At 44.9% G+C, this 19,406-nt stretch overlaps 1 protein-coding gene across 1 annotated transcript; it reads right to left on the bottom strand.

The window, feature by feature from the left end:
• Positions 1 to 1,247: 1,247 nt before the first annotated feature.
• Positions 1,248 to 19,050, bottom strand: WDR86 (WD repeat domain 86; the record flags this gene model as incomplete). The annotated part of the gene is made up of 6 exons (XM_079538382.1): positions 1,248 to 1,466; positions 2,562 to 2,665; positions 6,027 to 6,162; positions 14,780 to 15,212; positions 16,575 to 16,716; positions 18,888 to 19,050. 6 exons carry the CDS (start codon positions 19,048 to 19,050, stop codon positions 1,248 to 1,250), a joined length of 1,197 nt encoding a protein of 398 aa, XP_079394508.1.
• Positions 19,051 to 19,406: the final 356 nt, after the last annotated feature.

The following is a 19,406-nucleotide window of genomic DNA, read 5'->3' as shown; positions in this document are numbered from 1 at the left end:
CTATGAGCTCTGTGCCTCTGAAATCCATTTGCAAACTTCAGGTGCAGCTGCCCTGTGCTGAGCTCTCACATCTCACACACTGTGGGCTGTTAGTTCAAAGTTTTAACCCAGCAGTCTCCTATGCTGCCTGTAGCAACTCTTCCATCTCTGCTGCTGGCTTCCTACAGGCATTGCCATCATATGCAAAACACAGCAGTAGAGGAAAGGGGCACACAGAGCCAACACCAGCCCTGCCCCAGGGGCAGCCCCAGCAGCAAGGCAAAAAGTTCCCAAAGTGTGTATATTGTTTTTCCCTATTCCATTCATCCTCTGCTGCTATGCACCTGCAGGCAAATTCCCTCTACCTGATAAGTAGATAAAAGCAAGACAGGCAGTTGTAGATGCCACATGTTTATTGGTCCATTCTAAGAAAGAATTACAGCATTGCTATCTTGCTGTAGTACAGAATAAATAAAGCCATAAAAATAAAAACATGTGGTTAGATATTTTCATACTGGTTCTACAAAGGGTTATATCTGCAAATAGAAAAATAGAAGAACCTTCATTTACTCAGGGCTCAGTGGTTATCAGAAAGGGATGAACCTGGAAAAAGATGGGGAGAAATACTCTTGAATTCAACTGCTTAGCCATTGCTGCTAGCAAGCCAAGGCCAGGCATAACCACATAAGGAAGAGACAACACCTTCCCAGCAACTCTTCCCCTATAATTCACACCCACCCCCTGTGAAGCACAACTGGAACTCCCACATGGATACAAGGACCAGGCAGAACCGAGCACTGAGCCCAGGGGCATTGCGTAGCCACTATCCCAGATGTGGTGCCACAGCCTCCTTGCTCCTGCCATGCTCAGGCATTCAACCAAACTCAGGGCCTGTGAGAGGGCAGTGGGGATAGGCAGAAACAGTCCTTGTCAGATTCCAGCCAAGTACAAGTGTGCAACACCTCGATGCCAGGGAGAACTGAAAAAAAGCAGCTGTAAATGAAGTTCTTAATGACACAGCCACACTGCTGATACATCACCCCAACCACACTCAGTCCCTCCTGCCCCCAGTATGGCTCAGCTGAGTCACCCTGAGCAGCAACATGACTGGAGTCCATCTTACTGCCACAGAGAGCTTGGGCTCTTTAAACAGAGTTTCAAGCAAAGCCATCTCCCGTCTCTTTCCAAGTTCTGGCTTGCATGAAGACAGTGGTGCAGAAAACAGAAGGTTCAGCTTTGGTCACTCACAGACAGTCTGTTGTGGTCAGTCACATTAGTTCAACAGTCTCATGTTCCCCATTTTCTTGCTGTACCATACAGCCGACCTTATTGTTGAAGAGACGAGACAGACTTCCCTTCTGCGAGCTCCTGCCCTGGACACACCTCTCCTTCTTCAAACGCCGCTTATTTCTCTTGCATATTCCCCGGATGTCCCAGATCCTCAGTGTTCCATCGTGGGAGGCTGTGTACAGCAGCTCGTTGTGGATCTGGAACAACAGGGTCACACAATGCCAAGCTACAGCTCAGAACGTGCATAATCAAACTCCAGAATCAGAGCAAACACAGCTTGAATTGACACTTAGGACCTGATAGCACATACCAAAAGCTGCTATAAATTATCACAAAAGCTGCTCAAGTGCTATGAGACATTCCCAAGTCAGGCCTCATTTCTTAGCCATTTCACAGAGCCATAAAATATACACAGCAAGGGTTATTTATAATTTACTTCCACCAGAAAAGCAATGGGGAACTAATTCCTAACTGTCATAGCAGGCTGTAGCCAGGCATTTCTGTGCCAGTTTCAGACTCCTGGTTTTGAAGACAAAGACTGAGGCACCATCAAAATGTGAATCACTGAGCAGTGGATGGGGACAGGAATGCTCTCCTTACCACTTCACCTTCTCCCTTTTTAGCATTAAACATCAGTGCCCATTGAGTCAAGACAGTGAACGAGTCCTTTTTAAGGACCTGGATTAGTTTTCAGAAAAATGTTAACCCTGTAGCAGAGACTCTTCCATTTATCTGGTGGGAGGTACAGCAGACAGCAAGATAGAGCTTCTCTGGCATCGTTACAGCTACAGAAAAAATTGTATGCTGGAGGCAACACTTCATAGAGTAGTTTAAATAAAGGGTAGAACATGGTAATCAGCACTAGCACCTCACTAAGATTGGAAAGGACAGTAAACAGTTGCTAGACTCTCTGTGAAGGGATGCCATATCATGGGGACAGGGTTGAATGCTGTATTTGTTCTGTTTGGATAAGGAAGAAACTTGCACTCTGCACAAAGCACTGCAAATCCCTGCATTGTGAAGCCTCCTGCTGGAAGGGCTCTCTGAGTCCATCCCCTGCCCCTACATGTCTCTGTCATTGCATTTCTTATGAATGCTTCTCTAACCTGACATGAAAAGCCTCCCCTCACTGACACAGGACTGCCTCTGGGGGTTCATTCTGTGGCTTTGCTTACCCTTCTCAGTGGGGATACTTGCATCTATTACATTTCATCTTATCCCACAACAGCACTCAACTGCTGCACGGTTCCCATGAAACACAAGAGAGCGAGCACAAGTGACAAATTCCCCACCTGGATGCAATTGATGATGAACTTGTGTCCTCGGAAGATCTTCTGCAGGACACCACTCCTGGAATTGAAGGCTCGTGCGCAGGCATCACCACTCCCAGTAAACACTGCAAGGCAAGCACACAGCTCAGCACGCAGCCTGACAGGAGCAGCCACAAAAGAACAGCTCATGCCAAGTCAGAAACACGCCAAGAATGGTCTTAAACTGAGACAGGAGAGGTTTAGGTTGGATATTAGGAGGAAGTTTTTCACTCAGAGGGTGGTGAGGCACTGGAACAGGTTGCCCAAGGAGGCTGTGGATGCATTCAAGGCATGTAGCAGGGGGGTTAAAACTAGATGAGCACTGTGATCCTTTTCAACCCAGGCCATTCTATGACTCTCCCCTATGATTCTATGATTTAGGCCATACCTTTGCAGTGTTCCCCCAAAGGGGAACAGCCGTGTTCTTTAAGGGTTAGAAACTGCTTCCAGGAACACCCACTTTCTTTCACGTGCCTCAAATTCCTCAAGTTTATCTACAGATAAAAATGTCGGAACAGCACAAAGCATTCACTGCTTCGTATTCACTGCTCTCTGCACTTCATGTCTTTGCAGAAAGACAGCTACAAAACTGCAGTGCCTGAAGACAACAGATCCCTCATCCTTTGGGAGAAACAGGGCACTGGATTCCTGAACAGATGTAAAGAAATGTACACAGTAGCAAATGGAGGGCTACAAGAAGAGACAAGAACAGGCTGCCTCCTGCTACCAGCTTCCCAACCCAAGTTAAAGAGCAGGAGGCTAGCTGCCTCCTGGGTACACCTTTAAGGAACACCTGGATATGGACAAACCAGACTCATTTTATATGGGCCTGCATGCACTCTGTGGCCAACACAATTCTGAAAAAGCACTCATCCCATTCTGCAGAACAGTACCAGTAACACAAAGCACAGCACAGTCTTTTCCAGTTAACAGAAGTACCTTCCTATATTACACGCATGCAGAGAATAAGCAATTAAGAGCTGCTTTCACCACGCTGCTGTCAGTTCATTCCAGCTATCAGGATTTTGCTCTTGACAGACATCTCCTCCACCTTTTGAACTGTCACTCCAGATTTAGGAAGCCCCCCTGCAGCCCTGAGTTGTAAGGGAGAGCTGCTGACATAACCCAGATTCAGCATTTAGATTATATAGACACCTCTCTGAAGCAAACAAGCAAATATGTCAGCAATTCTTTTATTTTTTATTTTTTTTTTTACTTAAATTTCACAGCATCTTGGGAGAGTGGGCTGGTTTGGAACATTCCCTTGGAGATTTGGAACAGGAAAAAAAAAAATATATATATATATATATACTAAATGAGCATTGTGGTCCTTTTCAACCCAGGCCGTTCTGATGATTCTATGACCAACATGTAACACCAAATGAATGGTTGCTATTGGGGCCTTACCATCTCTTGTGGTAGATGATGGGTATAATGGTGATAAATGGCTGACAAATGTGAGATAATACGCATTAGAAAGATACAAAACCAAACATTGTCATCAAGCAAGATGACATAAATATATTAAATATATATAAATATATTAAATATAAACTAAATTAAATGACCACGTATATATAGTAGGAGAGAAATAACCATGATAAGACCATTAAGTAAATGGAACTGAGAACAGCTGGAACATTCCCCATGCTTGTAATTACACACACATACTGAGCAAGGCCAACAGAAACACATTCTGATCATTTGATGGCAATAGAATCAGAATATATCTAAATTATGTTCAGACACATCCCTAGCATTCTTCCATGACACGTATCTTTAAGTGCAATAAATTCTCCTTGTTTGACACACTTAGCATTTTTGCTTTAGATTGAAAAGTGAGATCTTAAATAACACCATGAGCACTTCTATCACACTATCAGGATGTTGCAGATCTGACTAAATGCAGTAATACTAAATGCATTTTAAGAAAGAGAACTATGAAAAAGTAATGCATCTGCATGGCAGAGACATTGCAGAGGGATGAAGGGGAGGGAAATGGCGTCAAATAATGAAACTTCTGTTTGAGCCTAACCTTCTTCACAGTGACTTTAGAGACTCTGGTCAAGCCTGTACAAATAGCCTGAAAAGAAGCTCTGAGCATCTCATTAATGAAGGACGCAGCCTGCTGTCTGCTCAGCACAGATTCCTCACTGGATCAGGCCAGCATTCGCTTAGCGCAGTCATCTTGCTTGGTGACAATGTTTGGTTTTATATCTTTCTAATGCGTATTATCTCACATTTGTCAGCCATTTATCACCATCATACCCATCATCTACCACAAGAGATGGTAAGGCCCCAATAGCAACCATTCATTTGGTGTTACATGTTGGTCATAGAATCATCAGAACAGCGTGGGTTGAAAAGGACCACAGTGCTCATCCAGTTCCAACCCCCTGCTATGTACAGGGTCACCAACCAGCAGACCAGCCTGGCCTTGAATGCCTGCAGGGATGGGGCATCCACAGCCTCCTTGGGCAACCTGTTCCAGTGCCTCACCACCCAGCCAAAAGTACAGAAACTGAGATCAGAAAAGCGCTGCAGCTTTCTAGATTAGTTTAAGACTATCCACCCCAGTTACCCAGAGGAGAGAAATACTTGGTTGGGAAGTGAATGAAGGCACATCGAGTCTAACAATAGTGTCAGAATGAGACAGAGATGATGCACTGAGAGGTTTGGACTGACTAAAGCAGAGATGCAGCCTTGCAACCCAAATGTGGAAGAGCAGAGATTGACATGCAGAAGGAAAGCCAGCCAAGAGAGGGATTTAAAGAGCAGTTCCTTGGCTGAAATATGTTATGTCAACAAGAGAAAGCTATGCAAAGATAACTCTATTAATAGGAGTATTGACAGCAGTGAAGCTGAGTCCCAAGCTTTTGTAAGTAATGCTCAGCCGCAGCAGAAAGGTGATTTTGGGAACAACTAGATGCAGAAAGACATAAAAAAGGAAAAGAATTTGTGCAAAATGAGTCTTTGAGACAGTCAGTCCAAACAGAAACCCTGTTGGAAAGAGCAGCAAGGATTTGAGAAGTGATTCTGGTTTGGGACAGTCTGTTAACAGTACAGACAAAGCAGCAGAGGGTGGCACGGGGCAGCGTATCCAGCAGCAGCACTTGCTGTCAGCAAGAGCAGCAGGCTGACAGACATTAGGCTGGTGAGGCAAACAAAGCACAGAAAGCTCTGGATTTCAGCCACTTCCCCTCATAACATAAATAAAGCAAGTATTACAAAGCTAGAAGAAGGAGGTCAAAATGGAGGGAAGATCTGAGCTTCTCACACGGAACAGTGCAGCAAATTTGATACTGAACATAAAAAAAAAGCTGGAGCTGAATAAAGTGACACGTTTTCAAGCCTTGTAATTACAGCATTCTCTATTAACAATCTTCGATCAAAGACAAACATCCAAAAGGAGACTAGGGATTGCTGAACATAAGAAAGGCAACTCACAGATCCCAGCGTGGTATTTCAAAGTGCTAACGCTGTGTTTGTGAGCCTTGTACGTTTGGATTCGCTCCCCAGTGTCCACTAACCAGCACTTCACTGTCCTGTCCGCGCTTCCTGAATACAAGTGCCGATTCACCAGCTGAAGGGAAGAGGAAAAAAAAGCATTAGCAACAGTCTCTTAGCCATGTTGGTGTGAGCTCTGCACTGAGCTGACTCATCTGAAGTCGCAGTTTCTGTCTGAACGGCCTCAAAAAAGCCCAACAAGTGGTAGCTCTGCGAGGTACAGACTGGGTTTTAACCAGTGGTTGGCAACCCCCCCTGTGGCAGAGGGTTGGAACCTGATGATCCTTGAGGTCCCTTCCAACCCAAGCCATTCTGTGATTCTGTGATAAACAGAGTATTACTCTGCTTGAGGTCACTATGTGGAAACACTAGCTCTTCATCAATGGTAGAGGGGGGTTTTTCCTTTCCACACAGACACAGCGAAGAATTGCAAAGGGAATGATTGCAGAAGGGAAAGAGAGACAGGAAGAATGTAACAGACCTGTGTAGTACTATAAAACTTGCCAGGATACAGCAATAGACCATCTGAAGCGCACTGAGCCTGGCAGCTTTGCAGGGGAAACCCTCCACAGTGCAAAGAAATCCTGCATTCATGCTCATCTAGGGCAAGCAGTTATGGTCTCTGAGCAGGCACCATTCTGCACGGCTCTGTATACTTCTCCAAGCAGAGAGCTGGCCTGGCAGATGCCATCTGAAGGCAGTATGATGGTGTCAGCCAGTGAAGCACACACTCTCTCAGCAATCATGAGTCAAATGGACCTGGGTGTTGCTCTTGGGTCACTTTCAGGGGACACCTTGCACTATAAACCCCCAAACCCTCCTCCTGGCACTCTGTTTCTGTAAGCTTTAAATGTATTTTCCATTCTTTCCCATCCCCACTCCACTTTGAGAAGGTGTCATTTGTGAAAGGCATCATAAACGAGCAGAACTTGGCCCACGGGGCAGTTTTCACAGCTGAACGTCAAGAGGTTGTAAAACACATCAGCTGCTAAAAGTCAGCAGTACTTTGAAATGTCACATCCCATTACTTTTAAGCTGCATTAGCCATGGCATTAATACTACATCTCTTTGAGGAAAGAGAAGGAATGGCCAGCAGCACTAACGAAAAGCGAGAGCCGTAACAGTCAGCCTGAGGAAGGAAACCTGACCTTTCATTTCCGGGCTCAACTTGAATGGGCACGACAAACATTGTCACATGGCCCCTGCTCAATGCCAGAGTTGTTTTGAATTGAGAGCCTGCTGGGCTTTTCCTGGCCAAGTCATCACATTTCTGGTTCAGACATCTCACACCGACACACTGAGCGAAGAAGGGGAAAACATGGAGTTATAACCTCCTGCAGGTAGGTGCCACTCAGCATTACTGGAACATTAGGTTAAACTGCTTGAGTTCCACATCTAAGTGGGTGTGCAGATGCTGAAATGGAACAGAACAGCAGCACTTGCCTGGATTTTCTTCCTTGCTAGATTTAAAAATATGTTAAATGACCTGGGCTACACAGATAATTTATGCCATAGGAAGCATAAGAACCATAAAAGCTTTCAATGCATGGAGACCTGCAGAGTCAGCAGCGTGGCAGCTCTCTTCATTAAGCCCCAAGTCTCTGTGCCACCCATGCTGCCCTCTAATACACCTGTTTATTTCCCCTCCTCCCACTCCCCAGTTTAAGCAGGGGAGCAAAGGATTCTCAGCAATGCTTAGAAACAGAAACATGAGCATGTTAAACCATCTATTGGATGTCACAGACTAAGCTTGCAGCAAAGCCAATAGCAATCTGCTACGTGTTCAAACTGTCACACTGCCTCTCATTTCCACGGGATTTTTAAAATGCAGAACACAGAATAGCTATTAGCAGGGAAATCCAATGAAAGTCATCAGATCAAGTGGAAGTTGCAAATCAGATCTACCGCTGGTGGTACGATGCAGGCATTGCCTCATCTGAATTGCTGTAATTATCTACATCTAAAATAGCCCCTTACAGCCACTGAGGTCTGCCCCTAAAGGAGATGTCTGAAGATAATCACACCTTAAAAGTGGCTCTTTGTCCCTCAGACAAGGGTGGCTGTCTCAGCTGCAGCCATCGCTATCAGTTTTGATGAACTGCTTTTTGATCCTGCTTCATTTGATCAGATCTTAACAGATCTAGGTTACAGCTGCAACCTAAGCTACAGCACTTCAGATACCTGTTATTTAGTCACAATCATCGTCGTGACAGGCAGTGCCCCCAGCCCAAGCACCCGATGCGCAGGCACTCGCATTGTATGGCATAAAATAAAATATAAATAAATGCCTTCCCTGATTCACAGGTGGGGAACTGTGATACAGTGCATCTCAAGTCCCTGCTTAAAAAAAATGTCCTGAAATTTGCAGCACTGTAACTTCTGACTGCCAGGATCTCAGAGCACAGGATGCATTACATGCCTCAGGGAAGCTGTGATGAGTACCAGTGCACTGAGCCCAGGAGGGTATATGAAAACCAACAGGGATTCTTACTGACAAGAGCAAGACAGAGGCACCAATCCAATCCAACCCACGTCAAATCAGCAGTTTGACTCCACAGCTTTCTGCCAGCATTGGCATCCAAAAGATGCATTTACCTCCCAGTGCAGACACAGCAGGCCTGGCTCTCAACTCCCCAGGGCTGCACGCAGTGCACAAATACCCCCATGTTGGCTGGGCACAGCAGGTTGCCAAAGCCCCATCCAGCCTGGCCCTGAGCACCTCCAAGGAGGGGGCAGCCACAGCTCTGGGCAGAAGTGCCAGTGCCTCACCAGGAGGAACTTCTTTCTAATACTCAATCCAAACCTACCCTTTCTTAATTTAAAGCCATTTCTCTTCGTCCTATCACTAGGAAGCATCCACAGTTGCTGTTCCTTGGCTTAAATACCCCTGCTAACACATTAGGCTCAGCAGATCAGCTCCTAGGACAACTTCTTCACCAGAATGCAAGACCAAGCTTTACCTTTGGTGGGAGCAAGGCATCCCCAGTGCCGAGACCAGCACCCATTTTTGTGCATGGGCATTCAGATGCAGTCATTTTCAGCCAATACTTGTGTGCTTACAAACTCTCCATCCCTAACTACCAGGCCTTTTTTCCCCTTCCAAAGCTCCAAAACTCACACTCAATTCTCTAACCCCAGTCTTAATCTTATTATTTAACTTTCATATAATTTAGAAGGAAAATGGTGAAATTTCACCCAACAGATTTTCCAAATATACCCAAGCCTGTCAAATCCTGGTTTAAAAACCATCAGTAGAAACAGTTACATATTTTAATCTGCAAATGCCTGGAGAACTGGTGGTATTTCCAGAGCTGTATTTTCCTTGGCTGGCTCCTGAGTGCTTTGTTCACTTTGGATCACTGCCCAACAAAGTTCCTGACAAGGAAAAGCATGGCAATGCAAGGACACCTGGAGCAGGGCAGACAACAAACAACAGATCTGCAGCTTGGGAACTAATGAGCTGTGCGGATACTTCAAACCCGAGGAGCTTCAAAAGAATAAAGAAAGCTGATGACAATCAGATGCCCAGTTTTAAAGCCTCAGCCAGATGGGGGGGAAAGAAATCACCGCATTGATAGCTTTAATTCTGGACTATTCGTTTTTCTCATTGTGCTGAGGAACTTTGCTTTTTACCAGATGAAACACTGAGACATGAGAATGAGGCACATTTGTCTCAGTTCCTCCAGCAATGTACTCAAAAATGTACTATTCCACAACAAAGTTTGGTCAGACTGGCTTTTAACAGCCAAGTTACAGCACTAGGAAAACAAAAGTTGCAGACACTGAAGTAGTTACAAGTTTCACCATAAAAAAATTGCCTGTTTTATTTAACCCTGATGTTGGTCACAGCCCCTAGACGTGCCACAGTTCACATAAAGAAGCATAGCTAGCATTGGCTTCTCCTGACAGTCACAACCCTACTGCTCTGTGAGCTTGGCTGAGCTGAACACGTGCAGCAGCTTAAGACAATTTCCACCTGCACGAATGCCAAAAAAGCCAGCAAAAGAGTTGTGTAGCAGGTTATTCAACCTGCAGTTTATAGAAGTGGACTTTGCTCTCCAATTAACATTTGCTATAAGGCAATTTAACTTTCGTCCAAGGAGAGGCCACTGGTTCAGCAATCGGAACAGGCACGTCATCTTGCTGCAGATCACTGTGCTCAAGCAGGCTCTCAAGCAGGCAAGTTCCCATCAGCACACTTCCAATTGCCAGCTTTCTCTCTACAAGAGGTCAGTGCTCCTGCAACCTGTCAGCTGGGTCTTCTGTTCACAGCTGCTCCCAAGCTAGAAATCACCAACTTGGAGCAATCTCAAGTTACATCCATGCGAGCCTTCCGCTGAGTTAGACCTTCAGGATCCCATTCAAACCACAGTCATTTTAGCAAGCTAAATAACTCCCTGTGAGCAAGAAATTATTTTGTTTTTTGGTTTTGTTTTGTTTTTTTTTTATACTGAGAATCCATCTAGAGTGTGCTCTGGCTGCTAGAGAACATTTTTCAGCTTCTTCACTGCAGTGTAATGGCCCTAAAACACGCTCCTTTTCTAAAGGCGCTGAACAGGTTCAGATTTCCCCAACCCATCCTGTGATGAACGATGCAACAAACAAATTGCCCAAAAGTGCACACCATTTCATTGGTGCCATGAGAAAAAAATATCCTTCCCCACGATCACAATAGCTAAGTGGATAAATGGAGCTCAAGCAGCGGGTTTGCTCAAAGCATTCTTTTCTTCCAGCCAGCCTTAAAAGACAACGAAGGGGAATGTTCCCAACAAAGGATCTTTTGCAGGAAAACCAGAAGCAAGTCCTTGCCCACTCATGTTCATTTAAAACTCATTTTGCAGTTCTCATCCTTGTAAGAATGTTCGCTATAGAATCCAAGCTAAATACCAGACTGGATCATTTCTTTCTGCCAGCCTTTGGCAGCACAAGTTCGATAAATACTCGGTTTGAACAATCAGCAAAGGACAAAGCAATCCTTGTAAACAGTTTGCAAAACCACTTTGGAGACGTTTAGAATAACACACACTAGTAAATATTTGGGCCAGGGTTATTCAGCCTGGTGCAGGCAGTGGTGTTCAGGGGAATCATCGGTCTGATTACAAATTACAAACCTTGGTCTTTAGCTGGGCCTGAAATGCTTTAGCAGAAGAAATAGAATGAGCTGGTGTGATTACACTCAGCCCACCCTTGCTTTTTTCCCATTGCTTCCTGTAAAATCACATCATTGGCTCTTACACGAAGAGAGCACTCAGAGCAGCTGCTGGCCCTCGCTTGCCAATCTAGCAACGCAGTGCAGAAGAAGCATGGGAGAAGAGTTGTGGCTGCTGCACCAATGGTTACCTTGCCTGACAACGTGAGGGAAGGAGTAAAGGCTGCCAAGGCACCTCGCATGCAGAAAGTCTACTGGCAAAGCTTCTGTCAGCTGAATTGGGATGGTGGAAGGAGGAATGGCGTTACAAAAAGCAGGCACCTGCAGCTGTTGTGAGAGCAGGCCACACGCCGTGCTTCAGCCCTGGGACAGCAGGACACATCACACAGATCAGAACTGCTCACTCTCCTCACTGCTGTCTGTGATCACCAAGGACAGGGGAAAAGGGAAAGCAAAAGCCAAACAGTGTTCCTTGGCCTTCCGTGCCAGATTAGAGTATTCAGGCTCCTCTAATGTATGCTGGATGGCAACAGTACCTAGAAGATCTTGGAGCAAATGAGGAGCATTCCAAGTCAGAACATGACTGTGCCATCATCTCTTTGCTCTCCATTCACCAGCCATGCAGGAAGGGAAATCATGGGTGCATCTATGGATACCTACCCTGAAAGGATCTCCTAAGCTCCATTCACTGCTACAGAAATGCTATTGGTATTTACTGGAAAGTCATGGAAGCTGGCCAGACCAGCCCAGACCTTACCTGCAGCAGTTCAGAACATCCTGAGGCACTCCTGCTAATACAGTACATTTTAAAGCTGGGGAAGATACAGTCTTAATAGTCACACTTTTCGTGTCCTGTCTGGGAAAAGATACCACGTTGAACTCCAATTCTCAAATGTTCTGAAAGGCCAACCTCCCTTAGGAACCTTTATTTGCATACATACACTAGAAATTAGTACTTCTTTTTGTACCCCTTTAGTCTCTCCACATAAGCAGTACAGCAGCTGGTGAATGGTAACAACTACCTTTAAATGCTGGTACCAGCTCAGCTCCTCCAGGACAAAGGAGTAAAAATGTGGTGTAATTAGAAGCTCACTCTCATGCTCTGAAGAAACTGAGCTACTGCCAACAATTAAAGCTGTCTGCTGGCTACTGTTAGTGACTCACAACCACCTCCAAGTCCTCCCGGACACAGGGTTTGAAAAATACTACACTAAACTCACTGACACGGATTGCAACACTGCCACAAAGGAGCCCTGGGCAAAGAAGGCTCCAAAGGTTCCTGGAGAGAAAAAAAAAAAAAAAAAAAAAAAAAAAAAAAAAAAAAAATTATTAAAGTCAAAAGCAAAATAAAGGAACATAAAGCAAAAAAAATAAAAATAGAAAATAAAAATAAAGACAGCAACCAAGCAAACAAAAACCAGAACACAAGAAAACTGCACACACCTCAGCTCAGGAAGTTTCCTTTCTGTTGCAACATCTTTGTATGGATTCTTGTGATTGACCCCTTTCTAGAAGAACGAAAATACCATGTGGGCTGTGCTGAGAGGCAGCCAAGAGGAACAGAAGGGCTAGTGTTGAACCAATAAGGAAGAGCTAGGAATTAGGAAAGACTGACAGGCTAAAGCTATTCAACAGCATTACAGCAAGTGATTAAGCTGGGGTAAGTTTTAGGGCAGCGTGTACCCAGCTGGACTCCTCTAGCTTCAGCCATCAACTGATGACTGGAGAAGCAAATGGCTACCAGTTACTCACAGCTACGGGCTGAGGGTTTGGCCAGGATCATTGCCAGCACAGCCTTGGCAGCAGCAGACTTGTCTACTTTGAATTGTTCAGATTTTCCAAAGAGACATGTTGGTTTTGCTTTTCTTCTCTCCTACAAGAAGTTCTGTTTGTTTAAAACCATTGTTTAATGCTGTGCTCGCAAGGAGGGAAGCATTGCTCATTCTGGAGCATTCAAAGAGTGTAATTGAATTTCCCAGGCTTCTGGGAGAGGGTCAAGCCAGTTTTGTGTAACAATTTTAGCAAGAACCCAATTAAATTAAAGCAAGCTCTGTTGTTGCCAATCTGTGTTTTGAGAAAAGGTTACAATTAAACTGTAAGACATAGTGTGACACTAAGAACAACAACATATTTACTTGAGCATCCTCAAAATGCATTACCACAATCTGAGAATGTACCCAGGCAAGACAAACATTACTCCAGGGAAACACGACTTAGTTCTTTTTCCTTTCTAAAAGGGAAGGAAAATAGAATGCCTTCAGTACTATTGGGTCTTCAGCCTGCTAGTGTCAGCTGTAAGTATCTTCTTTAGAAACAGAGGCAACATTTATTAAACAGCTATTAAAAATACACACTGTAGCCTCTGCAAAGGAAGTTACATAAACAAGAATAGTGGGGAAAAAAAAATAAAACAAACACAACTTGTGTAAGTTAATACAACACATCTAATTAGAAGCACTTAGGTTTACTAACCTGAAATTAACTTACACAGCATCACACACCTTCTTTAAATATTCCATTAATATTGTCTGGTGAATGGACAAGTACTTATGCCATAGTTCCCTTTTGTCTTCATCTCCCCAAATCCATTCCCTCCCTTGCAATGTTAATAAACTTGGCAATGTTCACCAGAAAAATACCACAAACAGAAAAACAAGGTACAGTTCTTCAAGTCACATTAAATTTTTTCCCCTCTCCTTCACTGTTTCCCAATTCTCTCCCCCAGGCTCTGTTTCTCTTTTCCATTTTCCTTGCCTGTTCTCTCATTTGGCCGTCTCTTTCTCCCTTTCTTTCCTCATCTTACGTCTGTGTGTGTGTGGTTTTAACAGCAGGATTTCTTCCAGCTTTATGCTATCATCTCTTGTTCACAATTTTGTGTTGGATATCTGATTTACTCTGAATTTTACTCCTCCCATTTTAAGATACTCATCCCTATGTCAGCTCTGTTGCACCAACAGCTCAGGTTATTTCTCTTCAAAGTCTGGTGGGCCATCATGCACAATCCTACTCAGAAGAGCAGCACGCCAACACACCCCACACATAAACTTCAAGACCAAGGGGTACCTAAATAAATACTGAGCTAGAAGTTAGACCAGGACAGCCACTGGAATCCAAGAGGATACCATGACATATTTTAGAGAAAGGTCGTTCCGAGATCATAGGGCACAATTATTATGTTATTATATGAATGGTTAAGAATATCATTTACAACACATCTCAGAAGAGCATCTCTGAGTGAGTCAAAAGACAGTTGAGACTCACACAGATTAGAAGACAGATACCTCCTTAGAATGGCTCTTGGTTGCACCAGTGAAGATTTAGGTTGGAGTCAGGGAAAACTTCTTTACAGAAAGGTTTGTTAAGCACTGGAAAAGGCACCCCAGGGAGGCGGTTGAGCCACCATCCCTGGATGTGTTCGAAAGCCATTCAGATGTGCTGCCCAGGGACTTGATTTAGGGTTGTCAGAGTTAGGGTAGTTTGGTTGGGTCGCGGTTAGACTTGATCTTTGAGGTCTTTTCCAACTTGAGCAATCCTATGTTCTTACCTCTAGGCAAATTATTGATCCTTGGTGCTCTTTGAACACTTTCAGCTGCTCGCCAGTAACAATATTCCATGTTCGAATGGTATAGTCCGTGCTGCCAGAAAACAGCTCCCTCTTTGGTGCGTCAAGTATAAGGCATAAGACAGCCCCAGTGTGTCCCAGCAGAGTCTGGTAACAGCGCCCGCTGGACACCCACCAGACCTTTACAGTGCAGTCCGTGCTACCTGTCACCAGGAGGTCTCTGCTTACTCTCTCCTCCTCCTCCTCTTCCTCCTCCTCCTCCTCAAGGACGTCCTTGGAGGAATAGTGAGCTAGAGTCAGGACGCAGTTCCGATGGCCCCGGAATTCCTGGATTTGTTTCTCCTTGTCCACACTCCAGCAGCGGGCTGTCCTGTCATAGGAGCCACTAAAGAGATAGTCTTTGGCAACCAGGATCCTGCAAAAAAATAAAGAAAGAATTATACATTAACAGTACCATTCTTTTTACCTTTTATTTTTGTAATGATTTCAATGCTAAGCACACTGAAGCTAGAAACAGTAGCATGAACTCAACATACACACCTCTGATTCAGCCCCCCTGTTTAAAACACATTATTTATAACCACACTTTTTTCTTTTTCCCCCACACTAAACACATCTCTGTTTTACTTTTGAAAAGTAAGACTCTTTATTCAGGTACACCAGTGTGGATATTTTAGCACTGCAGCTTTGAGCACTGCAAAGGTACAGTGTAAATCATAGGAGATAATAAAATGGCCTGGATGGAAAAGGACCACAATGCTCATCTAGTTTCAACCCCCTGCTATGTGCAGGGTCGCCAACCACCACACCAGGCTGCCCAGATGCCTCCAGGGATGGGGCATCCACAGCCTCCTTGGGCAGCCTGTTCCACTGCGTGAAAAACTTTGTGAAAAACTTCCTCCTAATATCTAACCCTACTACAGAACTAAAAAGCAAATCAGAGACTATAGTTCAAGAATTCAGCTTGCTGGGCCTCCGTAATAATGAAGTGTAGCTGCACAAACACTTAAGAGATAACAGCACAGTCTCTGTGGACTGTGTTTCTAAACTGGAAACAGGGAACATCATAACCTATCTTCTTTATACACTGAGTTTGGCCCTCTGGAACCTTTCAAACTGGCAACAAAGACAGATGAATAGGGAACACATTTCCAACTTGCTGATTCAAGCAAAATCAGGCCAGTGCCAGAACACAGGCAGAGCCAGCCTTCCTAACTATTTACAGCATCCAGCTACACACCGTTTGTGCTCCGAGTTTGGTGATGAACAACAACAAAAAAATATTAAAATAAATCTTTGACTGATTGCTCCATTAAGTAAAGCCCTCCCAGCTATTAAGAGGCACTTCAAAAATCAACAAGCCAATCAGTTATGAACAATCAGATTAAGACAAACTTCGTTTGCACAAGGAGGAATTGTGATTCCAGAAACAGCCCTGACTTCACCCCCCTCAGTGACTCAAAGGTTTGACGTGATGTTTTTACATCCATTTATCAAAAGCATCTGTTATCAATTGAACAATTTCTTCTGGAATGTCATGGCTGGTGCTGGATTCAATTCCCCTGCCATGTGCCTTTCAGCCCTCTCCTATCTGCCGTCTATGGATATGTCAGCACTGTTGCTAGGAAAACCAATCATTACAGCACAGAACACGTGGAGCATGCACCCAAAGGCTTACACAACCCGTTTCGTTAGCGTAGTCACGGAAAATTGCAGCAAGATGACAACCTATGTGATAAGAGATTACAGGAACACCACGGAACTCCATGGAACCAACCTGTTCACAATGGATGTGTGCCCTCGGTAAATGGCCAGGCACTGGCCTGTCACCACGTCCCACTTTCGGATGGTATGATCTGCACTGCATGTGAAGGCAGCCTCGTTTTCTAAGTGGCAAAAGGTGATGTAACTCTCGTGTCCTAGGAACAAGAGCAGAAATAACAGCTCGAGCATCATGCCTGCAAGCAGGGAGGACTGGGTGAGCTCTTCAGCTGGACTAAGTGCACAGAAAACAGGCAGACTAATCTTAGATTTACAATCCCATTCTTCACACTGAAGGATTTGTGTAAAACAGCATTTTTATGACCAGGAGAAAATTCCACTTCATTGTCACACGGATTCAGTGGAAGAGTACAACAGTACTGCTTCTCTAGTCAGGCAGCTCAGCTGTATCAAAAGAAGATGAGCTGAACTATTGTCAGTATAACAACATCTGCACTACTGCAAAACTGGTAACAAGGGGAAGAAAAAAAAAAAGGTTTGTTAATCCATTTTGTATACAGAAATGTGTTTGCTTCCTTCTAAAGTCAGAAAAAAGGCTGCATTTCAATACAGCCCACTGACTGTCAGGACACAAACAGTCCTAAGCTGAAGCACGTAACTATGAAACAAGGAAGAGACGTGAACCTCACCAGCAAGCTTAGTTTCATTGTCCAAGCAGAATGAAATGCAAACAAAAAAAGCATAATTGGTAAAAAGTCAGCCAGCGTTTTCCCCATTGTGCCTAATAACATGAGTGAAAAGTTTTCGGGATATCAGTATACCTTTAGGAAATGACCCAGAAAGAAGGAGTAAGATTCATTTATACAGTCACCCATCAGGGTAACAGATGAGGCAGAACATTCTTACACTCCTTTGGATTTAGATATCTAGACTTAAAGATTTCAAGACCAAAACTGATCCTTCTGAAGTGTCCCAAGAGACTCTGGCTGAAGCCAGTAGGCCTGAATGTGATTTAAATGCTTGCATATAGAAAGGACAAATGTAATTAAAAAGAGAGAGAAACAGTGATGCTAGGAAAACAGAATGTTGTACAACAGAGATGTTAAAGTACTGAGGGAAAGCAGGCTGCCCAGTAAACCACTTATGTTCACTGACATCAAAAAAGTGATTTTATTGCAACTCTTATGATTGAAAACCCTTTCAGTGTTCAGCAAATCAGAATCCACGCTCCAAGCACACACGACCTTCATTTTTCTTTTAATTAAACTCATCAGATATAAAAAAAATAGGCTGTATGTAAACTCTACCCAGCCTCACACGTTTGTGACAACGTTTTTCAAAGCAGCTTATCTAGGGGCAGGTTTCAACCTCCAGCTTTTCTCTTGCAGCAGCATCCAACCCCACTCTTACAAGACCAAAACAGCACTTTGGTCACTGCAGTACAGCCTGTCAGAGTTTAACCATTGGTAACAGTTACACAGAGCTTGTCCAAATCCCTCATGGCAGGTAAGGTGCAGCTGATGGTCTGGTGATGGTCTGCCACCACACAAGTCTGCTGGTTATGCTGTGGTACAAGCTGGAAACTGTTCTAGGTAAGGGTTTATCATAATTACAGCTTTTCAGTGTGAATTTACACAAGAGTAGCATAAGAACATAAACATAATATACACAGAGTTCGCTGATGGATTGGTAGTTCACAAACCATTCAGCCAACCTTCTTTAAAGCTTTCCCCAAACACCAGCAGTTCATAAGCCACGTACTGAATACTGCCCAGCACACTTATCTTCCCAGTTTAAAGTTAATTGTTGCTTTGAGTGGATTTCTAATCCCTAAGCAAATGCAGCGAATCTTCCAGGAGACACAGGATGTGGGGGCACAGACAATACAAAGTAAATAAATAATAATAAAAAGACAAACTAACAAAAAAAATCCCAACAACGTTAATCTTTGAAAGAAGAGAGGATGAGAAATTCCAAATGTAAGAGTCGGGTGGTTGGTTTTCTGCGTTTTCTAAGAGAGAAAGAACACGAGTGAATGAGAATACAACCAATCTTTGGCCCCCAGCGTGGTTCCTGCACGGCTGTGCTTTCTGCAAAGCTTTTCTCTCAGGTATACAAACGTTAGCCTAAGGACATCAGATTCTGTTACAAATGCAAAACCAATTTAGAAGTCAAAACTCCAGCGCCTGACACATCCGTGTGTCAGAGCTCTGAGGAAAAGAGAAAAGGTTCTATTCAACAAGCTTTCCTCCCAGAGCTCAGGGCCAAGAGGTTCTGTGTAAAAACCACCTGGAAAGCGAGACGATTAACGGGACACAAGTAATGTGGAGAGCGAGAGAGGCGATAAGGAGGAGCTTAGGATGCCTACCCTGGAAGTGGCCGTGGCACTGGCTGTCGGCCGTGCTCCAGAGCCGCGCCGTGCCGTCCTCGCTGCCCGTCAGCAGTCGCTGCCCGTCGGGGCTGAGGCTCAGCCAGTTGATGCCTCCCTGGTGATCGGCGCACACTTTCACGGCCGAGCCGCCGTTCCCCATCGCCGGCGCTGCCCACGAAGGCTGCGGGTCAGCAGGTCGCCTCGCGGCCCCTCGCTCCGGGCCTCATCTCCCACCGACCGCCTTCAGCCACGCACCTCACAGAGGGAAAGGCGGCTGGGGGACACAGAGCAGGGGACGGGGTCTCGTTGAGTCATTGCGCCTCCTCGGCGGACACACCGCTTTTCTCAGTGGGGACGCGTGCGTGCTCCGGAGCGCTTCTTTCACCGCATAAAAGCCCTACGGCGGAAGACCGCGCGGCCTCCCGTCGCCTTCCATCGCACCGCCAGCACAAGGGCACGTCCGATCGCCAGGACGGCACCGAGCCCTCCCGGCCACCCGCCGCCCCGCACTGCGGC

This window comes from Tetrao urogallus (genome assembly GCF_951394365.1).
Source record: "Tetrao urogallus genome assembly, chromosome: 7".
Lineage (NCBI taxonomy): Eukaryota > Metazoa > Chordata > Aves > Galliformes > Phasianidae > Tetrao > Tetrao urogallus.
This window is presented reverse-complemented; position numbering and strand designations above follow the sequence as displayed.